The 19,495-nt window shown below is 35.4% G+C and overlaps 2 protein-coding genes across 3 annotated transcripts in view; one reads left to right on the forward strand and one right to left on the reverse strand.

Moving 5' to 3' along the window:
- LOC136027299 (endochitinase-like) overlaps nucleotides 1-19,272 on the reverse strand; it is a 37,206-nt gene extending 17,934 nt beyond the window's left edge. Inside the window, exons 1-4 of the mRNA XM_065704406.1 lie at nucleotides 19,137-19,272; nucleotides 16,928-17,112; nucleotides 10,127-10,292; nucleotides 4,414-4,526 (exon numbers count right to left, since the gene is read on the reverse strand). Of these exons, the coding sequence (XP_065560478.1) occupies nucleotides 4,414-4,526; nucleotides 10,127-10,292; nucleotides 16,928-17,112; nucleotides 19,137-19,200 (528 nt within the window). The 5' untranslated portion in view covers nucleotides 19,201-19,272. The remainder of the gene's footprint in view (nucleotides 1-4,413; nucleotides 4,527-10,126; nucleotides 10,293-16,927; nucleotides 17,113-19,136) is intronic.
- The window catches only part of LOC136027298 (angiogenic factor with G patch and FHA domains 1-like), an 88,664-nt gene that overhangs the window by 68,666 nt on the left and 503 nt on the right, over nucleotides 1-19,495 (forward strand). Inside the window, exon 13 of one of the 2 annotated variants that reach the window (XR_010617566.1) lies at nucleotides 18,082-18,169. The exons of the other annotated variant lie outside the window; for it this stretch is intronic. The gene's annotated coding sequence lies outside the window, so the exon portion shown is untranslated. The remainder of the gene's footprint in view (nucleotides 1-18,081; nucleotides 18,170-19,495) is intronic. 2 annotated transcript variants of the gene reach the window in all.

Here is a 19,495-nt window from a genome sequence, read left to right on the forward strand (position 1 = left end):
GTGCATTGTTTGTTTTGGTTTATTTCAATACAGTTACAATGTTGGCCAAAATTTTCGCCTTTATACCCTCAAGTTTATTAGCAGTAGTAGTAGCACAAGTTGTTAAAGTAGTAGCAGTAAGAGTGAGTATAGTAGAGTAGCAGCAGTAGTAGCAGTAATAGTAATAGTCTTTAGTAGCAGATATAGCAGTAGCAGTAAAAATAATAATAGCAGTAATAGTAGTTGTAGGAGTAGAATCCGTAGTATTATGATGCAAATATTATCTTTTGGTTAGTTTGCCATCCCCCACAACAAGCGTTGTAAGTTTTATTTTCACACACGAAACTATTCCTAAGATGTTGCTGATATACACTTTTGGCAACCTTTTGAAAACGATAATTCATACCCTTTAGCACCCTATAGTTTTAATAGTAGTCACAGTAGAAGTATCATTACTCAACTTAATCCAATTAGCCATTGCTATGACACTGTCGATTTCCTCTTTTGATGACTTGTATATTCACATACTTCTTGAAATTTCCATCCTAATGCTCTTAACCTTACAAGTGGTTGTGATAGAAGTAGTGGTTGAAACAATAGTAATAGTAGTAGTAGAACTAATAAGTGTTACAGTTGTAGTAGTATTAGCAGTAGTCTGCACATATTGCCTTTTGCTCAATTGGTCTTCCCCTTTAATTATTCTCTGAGATTTCCAACTTAATACACAAATCAATTCTTAAGATACGCTATTTTGACAACCTAAGTACACATAACGTATTTTGTTAGTTCGAATTTCCCATCACTATTCTCTCAAATTTTCAAACAGTTCGTGGTAACGAACTGTAGTAAGGAGCGACCCGGCTCAATAGCAACCAAAATTCTAAAAAATTGAATTTTGATATCAATAGCTGCATCAAAAGAATCGCATTTTAATGCTGATTTTAAATATATAAGTTTCATCAAGTTTAGTCTTACCCATCAAAAGTTACGAGCCTGAGAAAATTTGCCTTATTTAGGAAAATAGGGTGAAACACCCCCTAAAAGTTGTAGGATCTTAACGAAACTGACACCATCAGATTCAGCGTATCAGAGAACCGTACTGTAGAAGTTTCAGGCTCCTATCTACAAAAATGTGGAATTTTGTATTTTTTGCGAGAAGACAAATCACGGGTGCGTGTTTATTTGTTTTTTTTTGTTTTTTTCCCAGGGGTCATCGTATCGACCAAGTGGTCCTAGAATGTTGCAAGAGGGCTAATTCTAACGGAAATGAAAATTTCTAGTGCCCTCTTAAGTGACCAAAAAAATTGGAGGGCATCTAGACCCCCTCCTACGCTCATTTTTTCCCAAAGTTAACGGATCAAAATTTTGAGATAGCCATTTTGTTCAGCATGGTCTAAAACCATAATAACTATGTCTTTGGGGATGACTTACTCCCCCACAATCCCTGGGGGAGGGGCTGCAAGTTATAAACTTTTACCAGTGTTTACATATAGTAATGGTTGTTGGGAACTGTACAGACGTTTTCAGGGAGATTTTATTTTGTTTGGGGGTGGGGCTGAGGAGAGGGGGCTATGTTGGAGGATCTTTCCTTGGAGGAATCTGTCATGGGGGAAGAAAAATTCAATGAAAAGGGCGCAGGATTCTCTAGCATTACTATAAGAAAACAATGGAAAATAAACTTGAAAACGTTTTTTCAAATGAAAGGAAGAATTAGCATTGAAACTTAAAACTAACAGAGATTATTACGCATATGATGGGTTCTAAAAATTCTTTAGCATAAAGAACGAGGTATTTAGGAGGAGATAAATACCTTGCTCTTTATGCTAAAGTATTTTTAGTAATTTCAACTATTTATTCTACGGCCTTTCTGATTCAGGAGTCATTCTTAAAGAATTGGGACAAAACTTATGATTTAGTGTAAAGAGCAAAGTATTAACCAGGGTACAAACCCCCTCGTATACATAATAAAAACATAAGGTTATGAAAGTTTGTTACGTAAGTTTATTCTTAAGTTACGTATATTTTTTACTAATAAAAACGTTCGTTAAAAATTAAAAGTTTAAATTAAAATTAAAATTAAAAGCCATTTAGCCAAAAAAAGAATTAATTTAGCCAAAAAAAGAATTAATATACAAATTTCATTTTAATAATTTATTTGTGGAGAGCCAAAACCGAATATGCATTAATTCAAAAACGTTCAGAAATTAAATAAAAAAAACTAATTTTTTTAGCTGAAAGTAAGGAGCGACATTAAAACTTAAAACGAACTGAAATTACTCCGTATATGAAATGGGTTGTCCCCTCCGTAATCCCTCGCTCTTTACGCTAAAGTTTGACTCTTTGCCAAAATTCTATTTTTTAAAACAATTAAAAGCTTTAGCGTAAAGAGCGAGGGATTGCGGAGGGGACAACCCATTTCATATACGGAGTAATTCCTGTTCGTTTTAGTTTTAATGTCGCTCCTTCCTTTCAGCTAAAAAAAATTAGTTTTTTTATTTAATACCTTTATAGACTTAGCTTTAATAGTTCTATTATCATGGTAGCTTCGGTGGTAGTAGAAGTAGTTGCAGCGTTAGTGTTGTAATAGTAGTACTTTTAGTAGCACTAGTAGGAGTAGAATTAATAGCAGTAGTAGCATGTGCATATTGCCTTTTGGTCACTTAAAAATCGCTTTCATTAATTCCCCGGAAGTTTAATCCTGACGCGTTAAGCCGTTCCAAAAATATTGTTGATGTGTGCTTTTCACACCCTTTTCACCTTAATGCTCAAAGTCTTACAAGTTGTTACAATTGAAGTAGCAGTTTGATTAATTTAGTAGCTCTAGGATTATTAGTAAAAGTTAGGGTGGTATTAGTGCTAGTAGTGACATGCATATATTTACTTTTCGTCAATTAATCTTTCCCTTTAAGTATTCTCCTAAAGTTTCAAATTGATACCCAAATTAATTCTTGAGACACACCTCTTGACAGTCTGCTTGCGCATAGTGTGTTTTGATTTAGTTCAAACCCCTCAATATTCTGTCAAACTTTCACCTTCATGCGTGTAGCCTTAATTGTACTAGCATCATAGTGGTATTGGTAATAGCAAGAACAGTAGTAGCAGTAATAGTGTATTATTATTAGTAGTGACAGTAGTAGCAGCAGTGTTAATAGCAGTAGTAGCACGTATATTTTGTCTTTTGGTCGACTGAACATCCCAGTCATGATCCCCTGAAGTTTCCTCTTGCTATAATTAGCCGTTCCAAAAAATATTGCTGATACGCCCGTATCAGCAAATAGTATGCATATAATATGTTCTGATTTAGTTCAATTTTCCCCTCAACGTTTCTCAGATATTTTTTTCAATATCCTCAGCCTTAGTAGTACTCGGTACAGAAGTAGTAGTTTTAGTGATAGTAGTGGTAGTAGTAATAGTAGGCTACTTGTGGTAACAGTAGAAGCAGCAGTAATTGCAGTAGTAGCAGTAGTGTGCAAAGTTTGCCTTTTTGGTCATCTGACATCCTTCTAATCTTCAAACGCATAATGACTGAACCCTTCAACTATATTAAAAAAAATAGATGTCTCAAAACTTTGTTTGGAAGTTTGTTTTGGGAAAAGATTAGCGTGGGGGGGGATTGGTTTCTCATAAATCACTTTGACTCTTAAAAAGGGAACCAAAACTTCCAATTTAAAGGTAAATGAGACCCATCTGAATTTAATGCGATCACCCATTCATGGAAATGCATGGAAGCCACTTCACTGTTTACTTGGGTAAGGCTTGTGCGCTGCCTGTGATAAAATAACTTTCTCGTCCTGTGCTCAGGTACGAAGGCTGGCTGCCTCTGCAGATCAGAAGATAGGTTTGATTGATGCGACGTGACCAGATACTGAATTGATGTCATTTTTGCTTTCAGTAGAGTTTAAGAAAAATGGCTTCCTCCCTCCTGTTGCAATTATAAACTCGGTCCCTTTCCAGGAGAGGGAAAGGGATCAAGATATCATGTATACATCTTTTCCATCAAAGGAAAAGGTGTATACATGATAAAAAATTATAGAAAAAAGGTATGGTTAAGTGCTTGATTGTCCGTACAAGCTGCAACAATCATTTCATTATGATAAGATTAGCACACTGTAACTTTGATTCTACCATTTGTGATACCGTTTAGGACCAGTAAAATCTTTGAAAGAATGTTATCGAGCAATCAATCATTTGGTTGTATTTTAAGCCATATAAAGCCAAAATAAGCAACATTACGACAATGAAGGTCATTTTTTTGCTGTCTAGATATACACACTACCAAGGATTCGTTTCAGGGAGAGGGAGACTCTTTCCTGTTATATTGATGAGGAACATGTATAAAATGTGTTTCCTTAGGTACAATATTATTCCTGAGATATTCTATTTTTGTTTTTCCTGGAGAGGGCAATCTAGAAAGCATCCGCAAGGCTTTCTTACCTGCACCCACAAAAGAAAGTTGTCCTTGTCTGCAAATGTCCCACCTCTATCTATTGCTCCAGGATATTCCCAGTCCAGATCAAAACCATCAAAGTTGTATGTATTTAGTAGTCCTGTAATAGATAAATTGCAGTTTAAAGGTGTGGGCTATTAAAAGCCCTTTTTAATGGTTGGAAGTGATTGGAGGCTGTCCAACCCCCTATGCGCGTTACATCCCCGAACACATTCAATCAAAATTTTGTCCAATAGTAATTTTGTTCATCATAGTTGAAAGGTACAGAGAATATGTCTTTGAGGATGAACCCCCCCCCCTTCCCCACATAGCCCCCAGGTCACAGGTTGTAAGCTGTGCCCTGGGGGCATCTAAGGTTTTTTACAAAAAGCGTGGTCGCATAAACTTTGAGGGGAACACATTGGATAGGTAATCAGAAGTTCTATTCCCCTTTTCAAGAGTCAAAGTGATCGGATGGCAGCCCCCCCCTAAGTCATATTGTCCCCAAATGCATCTGATAGAAACTTTGACGTAGCCCTTTGTTGAAAAAATATTTCAAAGATTAAATAAAACAGTCTTTTGGGTGACACAAGTTTTTCGCTGTTGTAAGTGATGTTTGCCGTGTGTGCAGCAACTCTCGTGGCTTTGCTTCGGTTGGATTCGAACTTTAAACGACGGTTTTTCATTAGAGAGATTTGAGTTCATTTTTGTGTGTACTAATTAAGTTGTCTAGTTCTTCTCTCTACTTGTACAGGCCATAGAGCCTTTTGTGGGGCCAGATGTATGATTTTTTCTTTTTTACAATTTTTATTAAAAAAAAATCAAGCCAAATATAGAACGGACTGAAATTGCTACTAACCGGAGTAGGGCTACTGCTGTGAGATTCTAAAAGCTGTTGCTTCGTTTACATTTTATTGAAAACTATATGTGTTTACAACAGTGTTTTTTAATTCGTCAAAATGTTGACGAAAATAAAAACTACATTTTAATCTCACTAATAATCAATATGACAGGAAGGAACTCGTAAAAATAAATCGGTTAATTAATTTACCATGAAATTGATTACTTGATATCTCAGCGAATCAAAATTCTAGGTTTGGTTAACAGCATTTGATTTTTCAATGCTACAATTATCAAAGAAATAAATTGAAATATATTTGGTTTTCAGTAAAAGAAAAATGATACTGTAGCCTCCAAAAGACTTAGATAGCCTTTTTTTTAAGTTTCAATTGTCGATAGAACATATCCTGTTTTTGGTAATTTCTGCAACTATTTTTCCATACTATTGGCAATTTGGCAACCTGGATGAACATAGTGTCTTTAAGTTTAGTTGAACATCATCCTCAACGTTCTCTTAAAATTTCCACGAAATTGTCCTAGCCCTTCCTAAGGTATTGCATTTACTTCCTTTTCACAACATGGATGCGCACAGTGCTTTTTGATTTAGTTACCTGAAAGTCTCCACCAAATAGCTTTTTCTGTGCCTAGGATATTGTGCATACAAAACTCTGACAACCTGGACGTAGTTGGTATTTTTCGTTTGGTTCAACATCCCTCAACTTTCCCTCAAAATTTTATCTCCATACTCCTAGCTGTTCCTGACGCTATTTTGACAATCTGGAGGATCGTAATATCATTTGTTTTTGTTTATTATCCCCTTCACATTATCTTTTGATTTAATTCAACATCTCCCTGAATATTCCCTATAAGTTTCAATTTAATACCCTCATCTGTTTCTAAAATATAGCAGATACGGTCTTTTGACAATTTGGATACGCATGGTGTATTTTGATTTATTTTATACCCCCCCCCCCCCATCAACACTACCTAAAAATTTCAACTTAATACCTTCACTGTTCCCGAGATATTGCAGGTACGCCCTTTCGACATCCTGGATGCATGAAATGTCTTCTGATTTATCTTCGAAATCCAACTCAACATTTTCTGAAAGTTTGACTTAATACGCTTAGCCGTTCCTTACAAGTTCCACAAGCCTCTCCCCTTTCGTCTATCATAAAATACATGTTCAAACAATTGCCAATTTGCATTAGTTAGAGTTCTTGTCTCAGGGTCTGTGGGGGTCATGTCATCTCCCAAGGCACATTTATTTAACAGTTCAATTATTCTGAGCAAAATTACTGTTTTAATGTTTTGATCGGGTCTTCTTCGAAGTTACGAGTGTAGGCGACTAGCAATTCCAGTTGAATGATTTTCTTTGAAGTTGTTAAGACGGCTACTTAAATTTAAAGTAGCTCTGGTAAAAATAAAATGATAAATTGAAGGCTTATGGCTCTTTACTGCTGTCAGCGCTAGACCATTCTTAACAACGGTAGAGTCTGATAATATACTACAAACAGCAAAATTTTTCATTAACACCATGTGGGTTTTCTTCAATGCTACCAGCCAAAGTTTTTTAAAAAGCCCATTCATAGTGAGATTTTTACTCATAACATTGATTTGAGCCTGACAAAATAACTCACGGAGTTTTCTAATATAAAATATAGCTATTGGGTTAAGTTAGTGTCTCAAAAACTTATGCATCGGTATCAGTAAAATCTCATTGCAAATGAGCCTTAATTTTTCTTTTCTGATATTTGAAGCAGTTGGCAAACACAGCCAACTGGTATGTTTTTATGTCTGCGTAGTTGGCATGATATTTAGGTCTGGTCAGATTGGGAGTATATGGGAGTTGGATCATTGGCAAATCATCATGCCAGAATTTACATGGCAAATGACTTAGTAGCAGGTGCCAACTTCCTTCAATAAGTCGAAATTTTAGAGAAAATATACTAATTGACATAGAATCTTCTCTGAAGCTGAAAATTGATTAAAATTGTGTTAAAGAAATATTTTGAATCAAAGTGGGATCCGCGAAAAGTATAATTTTTTTTTTTTTCAACAGCAGGTTTAGTTGGCACCAGCTTGGGAAAATCTAGACAGGATAGGGAAGTTGACTTTGGGGTAGTAAGCCTATTAGTGACAAAATCTTACTTAACTTATCTTCCCCTCAGACACGTAAATTGGGGTGGGAAGGGTAGATTCCCCCTTAGATTCTGAACATAGCTTTTTTTGGTAAACAAAAAACTTTTTTGGTGTTATATTGAAATCATTGACAAAACAACAAAGTTCCTCTCCCTCTCAGATTTTGAAAAAAACATTCCTGTCCCATATTTTATAAATTTAAATCCCTGCCTCGCTTACATTTTAAGGTACATGAAAAGAGAGATAAGTAGTAGCTCAGGGCAGGCTTTAAAAGAAAAAGGAAGAAACGCCACACGTTATATAGGGTTAGTGACTTTTCCTTTTTGGTATTGTCGCCAGTTTCCACTTTTATCCGTTTCCCATTCTTTTTCTGGTCTTGTCATTGGTTTATTACTATCGTTGTCACCATACCTGCTAGATGCATAGCGGTTATCTATCTGTTTGCATGTTCCAGTACTTTTTCTATATTATGTGGTATCTATCAAACAGTTCGTGGTAACGAACTGTAGTAAGGAGCGACCCAGCTAAATAGTAAACGAAACTCTAAAAATCAGAATTTAGATGCTAGAAGATACATCAAAAGAATTGAATTTTCATGCTGATTTTAAATATATAAGTTTCATCAAATTTAATCTTTGTCATCAAAAGTTACGAGCCTGAGAAAATTTACCTTATTTTGGAAAATAGGGGAAAACACCCCTTAAAAGTCATAGAATCTTAACGAAAATCACACCATCGTATTCAGCGTATAAGAGAACCCTGTAGCAAAAATTTCAAGCTCCTATCTACAAAAATGTGGAATTTCGTAATTTTTGCCAGAAGACAGATCACGGGTGCGTGTTTATTTGTTTTTTGTTTTTTTTTTCTTTTTCCTAGGGGTCATCGTATCGACCAAATGGTCCTAGAATGTCGCAAGAGGGCTCATTCTAATGGAAATTAAAAGTTCTAGTGTCCTTTTCAAGTGACCAAAAAAATTGGAGGGCACCTAGGCCCCCGCCCACTCTCATTTTTTTCAAAAGTCATCAAATCAAAATTTTGAGATAGCCATTTTGTTCCAAATAGTCGAAAACCATCATAACTATGTCTTTGGTGATGATTTACTCCCCCACAGTCCCTGGGGGAGGGGCTGCAAGTTACAAACTTTGGCCAGTGTTTACATAAAGTAATGGTTATTGGGAAGTGAACAGACGTTTTCAGGGGCATTCTTATGGTTTGGGTCGTTAGGTTGAGGGGAGGGAGCTATGTGGGAGTATCTTTCCTTGAAGTAATATGTCATGGGGGAAGAGAAACTCAATGAAAAGGGCGCAGGATTTTCTAGCATTACTATAAAAAAAATTGAAAAAATAAACATGAGAAAGTTTTTTTCAATTGAAAGTAAGTAGTAGCATTAAAACTTAAAACGAACAGAGATTATAAAGCATATGAGGGGTTCTAAAAATATTTTAGCATAAAAAGCAAGGTATTTAGGAGGAGATAAATTCATCGCTCTTTATGCTAAAGTATTTCTAGTAATTTCAAATACTAATTCTACAGCCTTTCTGATTCAGGGGTCATTCTTGAAGAATTGGGGCAAACTTAAGATTTTGTATAAAGAGCGAGGTATTAACGACGGTGGAAAACCTCCTCATATACACAATAAAAATATAAGATTATAAAAGTTTGTTACGTAAGTTAATTCTTAAGTTACGTATATTTTTTACTAATAAAAACGTTAGTTAAAAATTAAAAGTTCTAGTTGCCTTTTTAAGTAACCGAAAAATTGGAGGGCAACTACGCCTCCTTCCCCACTCCTTATTTCTCAAAAGCCATTTCGTCAAAAAGAGAATTAGTATGCGAATTTCATTTTAATAATTTATGTGCGGAGAGCCAAAATCAAACATTCATTGATTCAAAAACGCTAAAGTTTGACTCTTTGACACAATTCTAATTTTTAAAACAATTAAAAACTTTAGCGTAAAGAGTGAGGGATTGCGGAGGGGAAAACCCGTTTCATATACGGAGTAATTTCTGTTTGTTTTAAGTTTTAATGTCGCTCCTTACTTTCAGTTAAATAAACTGTTTTTTTTTAAATTTAATTTAGGTAATAAAGCTATTAATAGGTTGACAGGCAGAGATTGCTAAGCGTGGCAGAAGTCTGCTGTATGTGGTGTATTGTTTCACGGCTGGCTGAATTATGTCGCGTTTGGCAGGGGTTGTGTCATTTCAAATATCGGGAATAGTGGCTTAAAACCCCTAATAATTATATCAGAACTTTGGGGTAGTCTTTTCCCGTGATTAGACAAATTCCCGGCGACAATTTTGCAGAGTTATTGCTCACAGCAATTTTGCATGTAAGCTTACCCCAGCAAACATGCACAATTGCTGCCAATGAGCGAAAATTTCGCAGAAGGTTTGGGTGAGTTAGGGTAAGATTAACCAATTATGAACATGAAAGGGCAATGTCCTAACATCTTCGTTTAATCCTCTGAATTCTGTACTGCTTTGTGTGTTCTGTGGAATTTTTAAAGACTGTTCAAAATTATGGTTTATTTTGTTTCTAAGCTGAAATATTAGTCTTTTCAAATTTTTGATAACAAATATTTTATGGTCAACATGTATGTGTCTTGTGTGGAAAAAAATGTTAGCCCATTTTTTACTGTATACACACGACTTTACTCACCGTGTCGGTACCATTAATCTATAAATTTTAGTTTTTTAAGTTTTGTTAATTCTAAATAAGTAGTAAAAGCTAAATCTCACTTAAGACGCTGGCAGTGAAGGAATCTCTCCTTGATTGTTGAGCCACCATGTTTGAATAATTTTCACCCCCTTCATCCCAACCTCCTACGGCAACTAATGCTTTTAGATGAGGCCAACGTTCTTTCAATCCAACGAATCGTTCAAATCCTTTGTCATCGACATCTCTCTAAAAATAAAAAATGAAAGATTAGTAATGAACTTTTGAGGCATGCATGGTTTCATATTAATTCTTATATTGAAAAATAATTCTAAAAGTACGAGCTTAAAATTTTTTATGGGTTTAGTTCTATAATTGCGTTTTACTATTTATTTTATTTCACTAAAATATTATGAAATAAAATTGATAAATCACCAGCCCCAGCCCCTCAAAGCTAAAACAGCAGAGAACGTAATAAATACGACTTCTGACACTTTTGATCCTCAACTAAAAAAATGGATAAAAAAATGAAGCTATAAATTTGTCATACTGAGAAAAGGGAAAAAGAATAATAGGTAGCGCTCTACCGTTGCTGTAGTAAAGAGCCATAAGGCTTATTGTATTTTTTTTTTGCTACTTCATATGGAAGGGGTGGTCATAGAAACTTCGGAGGGGGCTCCATCAATTGGAAATTGAAAGCTTAAGTACGCTTTCAGTACAAAGACAGCAAATGGGGGGCAGCCACTCCCATGCCCTTTTTAGCTCCCCTCCCGCAAAGGCATTATATACAAATTGTAAAGTGTCTACTTTGTTCAAAATAGTCTAATGGTCAAGTAACCATGCTGTTGGGGATGGCATACTCCCCCCTCCTCCTAGCCCCGGATCGATGGTGTAGGCTATGGAAGTTGTTCATTGTTGATGTATAAGGTTTGTTATTTATTGGGAAAGGGCTTAGGGTATTGAGAGGAAACTTTCAGGAGACATTGATGGTGGGTGTCAAACAAAATCAATACGTAGTATTTGCATTCTTGTCGTCAAAATGATATATCACCAATATTTACGGAACGTTTGAGGGTATTAGGTTGAAATTTAAGGAAATAATGAGCGGAATTTTGAAGTGTTATTACAGGCCAACCATCCCCCTGGCCTTTTAAGATGTCCCCTCCCTCATCATCGATTAAAAATTTTAAAAAGGCATTTTGCTTAAGATAGTCAAACGGTTAAATAACTCTACCTCTAGAGATGCTATTCACCCTGCCATCTCCAGATGAAGGATTGTAAATTATCCAATGTGCCAATTGTACATGATTTATCATTGGGAAAAAGAGGAAGGTTTTGTCCCTGGTGTGTTCAAAAATGCTAAGGGTGTTAAGTCATAATTTCAGGGAATGTTTAGTGGTGTGTAAATCTAAATAAATGCACTACATTTATCCAGGTTTTCAAAAAGCTGTATCTGCAATATCTTCGGGATGGATAAGAGCATTAACTTGAAACTTTTAGGGCCATTATTGCTGCTGCTCTGACTCTAAAGGCGACTACTTTTGATTGCACCTGATACTGCTTACGACTGCGACTAAAATTACTCGCGACTGTGACTATTTGGAATTATGATTTGAATTTGCAATTCAAAACAGTCAAATGGTCAAATAACTCTGCCTCTGGAGATACTATCGCCCATAAAGCTTGTAAGGCAAGGATTTTAGATTATTTAGTTTGCCCATTTTTTGCAGCCAGGATATATCGTTGCGAAAGGGGATAATGTTTGATCCTGGGTGTGTCCAAAAAGGCTATACACTATGTGTATCCTGGATATCAAAAAGTTGTATCTGCAATAGCTTAAGGTATTTACTTGAAACTCTCAGAAACATTATTGCTACTACTTTGACTCCAATTGCGACTACATTTGACTGTAACTGTGACTAATTTCGACTGTGACTAAGATTACTCGCCTACTTGCAGTTATGCCTACTTGTGACTTCGACTACGATTACTTGTGACTACGAACTTGCGACTGTGACTGCAACTACTTGCGACTGTCAATATTTCTACTTGATTTGTCAACTCAATGAATCTGGGAACAATGGAAGCTCTTCATCTGAAAATGGGTCGGAAAATCAATTGTTCAGAACTCTTAAATGGTTGAAATTAGAATTTTGAAATTAGTATTTTTTCATCAATTTTTTCCAGCAAATCTTGTGGCTTTTCATTAATGTCTAATTGTGTCATTAATGTCTCAATAAAAGACATTAATGTCTCTTATTGATATTGTTTTATTGTAGCAGATTATTTAATTATATTTAATAATGCTCGGTGTTCTAAAAACATAAACAGCCTTTTAATCCGGTGATATCGTTTGATCATGGTTGCAGCAGTAGCTCCAACCTAGTAAAGAGCGAACCACAGCCTATAGTAAGCAAAAGTTCAAAAACGCGTTAAAAAAACTGCCTAGCGAAAAAATATATCCATCTGAAACTGATGAGAATTCTAACTATTATTTCCGTTCGTCATAAAAGTAAAGGTTTATTGTGATTAAATAAAAAAAAACAAGTTTTTTTTTTACTGAAAGTAAGGAGCGACATTAAAACTTAAAACGAACAGAAATTACTCCGTGTATGAAATGGTTTGTTCCCTCCTGAATGTCCTGCTCTTTACGCTAAAGTTATTTACTGTTTAACAAAGTAGAATTGAGGGTGAGAGAATTATTGGGATAGAATTATTGGGTGGCCGATATTTCTAATTAACAACATCTTTAATTAAAAAAGGGCAAAAATTAATTGAGACAATAACGTTTCTCCGAGGGAAGTAAAAAGGAAATTTTAAACTTAAAACGAATGAAAATTATTACCTCACAGCCTATCTAACATATATCGATAAAACTAGTGCAAATAAACGAACTTGTGATATTTTCCTGTGATTATGGGATTATAGAAAACTAGTACTTTACTGAAAGCAGAAAAGCCAACCACAAAAAAAAGAATATTGATTTAGGAGTCAAAAGTAATTATGTAGCCTCACAACAACAAATTAACCAATAACACTTTTCATAGTTTAAAACGAGCTGTGATATAAGTATCTTGTATATACAATTAATATTATCTTAAAAACTCAGTTCCAAAACGACAGTCAATCATTGGACTAAGCTAATTATGAAGAAAATTATGCCAAATTAAAGGGAAAAAATAAACAACAATCTTAAAATGCTTTATTTTTTTACCGTTGAAAGTGTCCTTAAATGATTTAGTTTTAATGTACTGAAACTCCTATATTGTATTGTTTTGCCATTCTTTCAATCCAGTGACATTATTTCAGTAACTTGTGGGGGAGGGTGAAATCTTTTGAATCAGGGGACACTTGTAATATTTTTTCTTCTACTTAAGAATGTTTTTCTCTTTTTTTGGCATATATTTTATGAAGAATTGAATATTGATTAGAATGCATTTTTTCTAATTTGCAAGATGGTTTAACCGTTTGGAACAAAATTTAATGAGGTTTCGGAATTAATATCCTAAACTTCTTCAATGGTATCCTGCTTTCAAAAATTGATGTATGCCATTTTTCTAATCAATCAAAAAATTTGACATTTAATGTTAATTTTTTTTAACATAGGTTTTGGACTGTTTCATCCAGCACATGCATTTCATTGATTTTAAGCTATTGTCACACACCAAAACTGAAGTCCATTTACGCTTGTACACTGCCCATCGAATGACGATAAACCATAATACAACTATTCCCGTGTTTTACACTTTGATGCAAACTAGTGTTTTAATTTTTTTCTGGTTATTTTCTTTTTTTAGTTTTTTATCATTCCTGTATAGCTGTTCTATTTTTTTTCTTTAGCAAACTGTTTAGACTCAAAATAGAACAAGAGCTAAGAGCTCATATGGCACTTGTGACGAGGCGAGAAGAGCTAAGAGCCAAGAGATCATATGGTATGAGCTCTAACAAAATTCTAAGAATCAATAGATTGATTTAAAACGGAAAATAAGAGGCTTAATGCCGGTCAAGATTTAGAATAAGAGCTCTGAGTCACAAAGTCCTTCTAAATATCAAAATTCATTAAGATCCGATCACCCACTCGTAAGTTATAAATACCTAATTTTTTCTAATTTTTCCTCTCCCTTTTGCCCCCCAGATGGTCGAATCTGGGAAAACGACTTTATCAAGTCAAATTGTGCAGCTCCCTGACACGCCTACCAATTTTCAAGGCCCTAGCACGTCCAGAAGCACCGAACTCGCCAAATCACTGAACCCCTCCCCCCAACTCCCCCAAAGAGAGCGAATCCAGTACGATTCTGTCAATCACGTATCAAGGACATTTGTTTATTCTATCCACCAAGCTTCATCCCGATTCCTACACTCCAAGTGTTTTTCCAAGATTTCCCCCTCTAAATCCCCACAATGTCAAAAGATCTGGTCGGGATTTGAAATAAGAGCTCTGAGACATGAATTCCTTCTAAAAATCAAATTTCATTACGATCCGATCAGCTATTCGTAAGATATAAATACTCCAATTTTCATGTTTTCCAAGAATTCCGGTTCCCCCCCTCCAACTCCCCCGAATGTCACAGGATCTGGTTGGAATTTGAAATTAGAACTTTAAAGCACAAGATCCTTCTAAATATCAAATTTCATTAAGATCTGGTCACCCTTTCGTAAGTTACAAATACCTCAATTTTCAAAATTACCCCCCCCCCCCCAATTCCACCAAAGAGAGCAGATCCGGTCCAGTTATGTCAGTCACGTATCTTAGACAGGTTTCTATTCTTCCCATCCAGTTTCATCCTGATCTTACCGCTTTAAGTATTTTCTAAGATTTCCGGTCCCCCCAACTGCCCCCCCAATTACGCTTGATCCGGTTGAGATTTAAAATAAGATATCGGAGTTACGAGGTTCTTCTAAATATGAAGTTTCATGAAGATCCGATCACTCGTTCGTAAGTTAAAAATATGTCATTTTTCTTATTTTTCAGAATTACCCCCCCCCCCCCCCGCAATTAAGCAGATCCGTTCCAATTATGTAAATCACGTATGCAAGACTTCTGCTTATTTTTCCAACCAAGTTTCATCCCAATCCCTCCAATCTAAGCGTTTCCCATCATTTTAGGTCTCCCCTCCCCAAACTTCCCCCAATGTCACCAGATCCGGTCAGGATTTAAAATAAGAGCTTTAAGACACGATATCCTCCTAAAAATCAAATTTCATGGAGATCCAATCACCCGTTCGTAAGTTAAAAATACCTCATTTTTTCTAATTTTTCAGAATTAACCCCCCCCCTCCAACTACCCAAAGAGAGCGGATCCGTTCTGGTTATGTCAATCATGTATCTAGGACTCGTGTTTTTTTTCCACCAAGTTTCATCCCGATCCCTCCACTCGTTGGAGGTGTTTTCCAATTTTTAGGTTTCTCCCTCCCAACCCCCCCCCCCCCAATGTCACCAGATCCGGTCGGGTTTAAAATAAGAGCTCTGAGCCACGATATCCTTCTAAATATCAAATTTCATTGAGATCCGATCACCCGTTCGTAAGTTAAAAATACCTCTTTTTTTCAGAAATACCCCCCCCCCCAACTACCCACCACTATTTTTCCCACCATGTTTCATCCCGATCCCTCCACCCTAAGTGTTTTCCAAGTTTTAGGTTTCCCCCTCCCAACTCCCCGCCCCCATAACCAGATCCGGTCAGGATTTAAAATAAGAGCTCTAAGACACGATATCCTTCTAAACATCAAATTTCATTGAGATCCGATCACCCGTTCGTAAGTTGAAAATACCTCATTTTTCTAATTTTTAAGAATTAATTCCCCCCCCCAACTACCCCAAAGAGAGCAAATCAGTTCCGATTATGTCAATCATGTATCTGGGACTTGCGCTTATTTTTCCCATCAAGTTTCATCCCGATCCCTCTACTCTAAGTGTTTTCCAAGATTTTAGGTTTCCCCCCTCCAACTCCCCCCAATGTCATCAGACCCAGTCGGGATTTAAAATAAGAGCTCTGAGACACAATATCATTCCAAACATCAAATTTCATTAAGATCCAATCACCCGCTCATAAGTTAAAAATACTTCATTTTTTCTATTTTTTTCCGAACTAAAAGGCCCCTATTCACCCCCCCCCCCAGATGATCCAATCGGGAAAACGACTATTTCTAATTTAATCTGGTCCGGTCCCTGATACGCTTGCCAAATTTCATCGTCCTAGCTTACCTGGAAGTGCCTAAAGTAGCAAAACCGGGACCTTAGGTTTTCCCCCTCCAACTCCCCCCAATGTCATCAGATCCGGTCGGGATTTAAAATAAGAGCTCTGAGTCACAATATCATTCCAAACATCAAATTTCATTAAGATCCAATCACCCGCTGATAAGTTAAAAATACTTCATTTTTTCTATTTTTTGCGAATTAACCGGGCCCCCACTCCCCCCCCCAGATGGTCAAATCGGGAAAACGACTATTTCTAATTTAATCTGGTCCGGTCCCTGATACGCTTGCCAAATTTCATCGTCCTAGCTTACCTGGAAGTGCCTAAAGTAGCAAAACCGGGACCGACAGACCGACAGACCGACAGACAGACCGACAGACCGACAGAATTGGCGACTGCTATATGTCACTTGGTTAATACCAAGTGCCATAAAAAACTGAAACTTTAGGAGGGCGAATTTTACTAGGAAGAGTTCTTTTTCAAAGTGAGTTTAAGAGCTCAAGACCTAGATATGAAGATTTTTCTAGGATCAAAGTTGTTTCTAGATAAGAAAAGTCGTGGAAACTGCTCATAAACTTTTTTTTAGGAAATAAAACGTTGTATCAATATCTCCTATGTAGAGGTATGAGTGTCTTGCTAATGACAAACACTGCATGGATAAAATAAATGAAGAAATGCTATAAATTACTTCCGGATCAAGAATTAGGACTTCCCATGTTTGATTATTGCAGCCAACAAATGAATATATTATATGTGTACATAAATCTCCAGGAATATCTTCTATGTCATAGCTTCCTATATCTGGTCTATAAACCGCCCAATTTGAAAAATAGCATACTCTTCTTGCCAACCGGTCCGGTAAGATTGTCGCATCTAGGGAAAAATGAAAATTAGAAACATCGTAGACTACCGGTTTTCTGAAGAAATTTGATATACTGCTGAAATTGTATACTGATTTGATGATTTTGTAAGGAACTGATTTTTTTTTTCTTATAGGTTTATACTTGTTCATAAAATTTATTGAATTCATCGTTTGTAAATCACTTTTGTAGGGTAAATAAACGCCTATTTGTAATCAGCATAAAAAGCCAAGTCTTTTTTAGTAATAAAATACTTCAGTTAAATTGGTTTAGTAATGAAATATGTTAATTACACATTTGATGAAATGCACTCACCAAAAGTATTTTTGTACATTAATTTTGAGGCACATAAAATTCTAATTTTTAGCGTAAAAATATTAAATATTTTATCTGTTAAATATAATTATATTTTTGTTTTTGAAAGGTATTTAGTACATTTTTTTTTGTTTCATTTCATTTAATCAAGAAGAAAATATTTTTGGTTTTCGCCCTATATTAGTTATCCGAATCAAGGCTATTGCTTAAACCCAATTAGCCAAAGGTACGTAATGCCGGTCAACAATTAGGCTACACAGAAAATTTCCATGCCTTGTTACCTTCAAAGCTGCAAAGAAAAATGTGCATTAAAACATTGCATTATTAAGGGGCTTTTATGAAGGATTATGTTCAATATCTTCTATCATCTGGAAGTTTTTGTTAAGCTGAGCAGATTTTTCTCATTCAAACGTAAGGATTTCTTTTTGTTCAAAAACGCCTAAATAAGACAGGATTAATCATTAACTTTTGCTTTAGAGTCATGGAGGACTTCTATAGCTACTTGTGAAATATCTTTTAACACGTGAAGCTGAGTTTTTTTTTTTACTTTTTTTGGGGGAAGGGGGTGAATGAAAATAAATTTCCATATTAGGTATTAAATAATGTAATCGAAGGAACTTAAAAAAAGAAATTTACTTTCTTTTTCTATTGTATTGTTTTTTTTTAGGTTTGATTCACAGCCTTTTGAGCTCTACTATGCTTACGAGACAGAGTTGAACTGGACTCTTCTTAATCGTAATTAATTCCATTCGCAGGTAGAAACGCTCCCTTTCTTTCATGATGCTCCTATTAGTAAAGACCCAACCAGACAAACATTCGTCCCCAAGTACGCAACAATTTAAACCAGAGACAGCTACAAATAAAGGGGAATAGGAGATTATTTGCGTATATGTAGGCTATATTTTAATATAGATTCCTGTAGATTATATCAGAAATGTTGCATTAGTAGTTGACTATAAGAAATAATATCATGTTCAGTTTATCAAAATTATAAAAGTAAAATACATTCGATACAAATGGTCCATACGTGAGATGTCTTTAATTTACCCAAAAAAAGAACGATTCGACTATTATGTAAATGTATTCGCTCAGCAAATTCTCTAGAAGTATAAGACACCGCGGCTGTGGAAGCTCTTTTGAGTATCTACACACTATTTACTAAATCAGATATTGGGTATACAAGAACTTTTGGGGATGAAATGGGTTCCAGTATCTCTGCTCTTATGATTTTTTATACATTCTCGGAACCGTAAAATTGAAGGTAGGTAATCAGCAGCAATTAATTGAGTGGGTTTAAAATCAGTCCTGATCTTCTCTAAATTTGTGAAAACAGCCTTAAAAGCACATTATGATATGAAATTTGAAAGAATTACAATCATAAAATTCAGTTGTCACCTACAGTCTCGTAAAACCACTAGTCAGCAGTGTCTAGTTTGCAATTAAGCAACAGAGTCATATTATAAGTATCAGCAGAAGTTCCTTCAATATTTACCATCCAGAGCATAACTGTTTTATTTTCTTCTTACTGACAAGCCTGAATTTCATTATTGTTATTATTATTGATTCATTTATCGACAAAGAAACAAAAAATAACGCGACTCCAGCGTTTATTTTAGCTGCCGAGTTAAAGTGATGCACTTTTAGTGCCATAGAAACGAGAACAACGAATCAAACAACCCTGACCGAATTGCTCTGTGCAAATTGAACCCATCCTAAACTTACCAACAAATGATGCAGTAATAAAACTTAAAAATACTATCAGTGCAGTTTCTATGTTCGAACTCATATTTTTAACTGATTTAAATAGTATTTCACAACGTAATTTATATTTATCGCGATAACGTATTTTTTGCTAATCTGTCGAGTTTATCACACTTTCAATTTTTTGAATGTCATCTGTTTTTCCTTCATCGTAGAAAATTTTTTACATGATAACAGAACATTCTAAATTTAATAAATGTCAATTATATTAGTTGATTGGACAGAAATATCTACAAATTAGAAAAGTTTTACTTATCAAGAACGATTCATATATATTTAGAAAGTAAATATAATCATTGCATAATGTTTCAGTCATGATC

The sequence above is a fragment of the Artemia franciscana genome, chromosome 5 (genome assembly GCF_032884065.1).
Source record: "Artemia franciscana chromosome 5, ASM3288406v1, whole genome shotgun sequence".
Lineage (NCBI taxonomy): Eukaryota > Metazoa > Arthropoda > Branchiopoda > Anostraca > Artemiidae > Artemia > Artemia franciscana.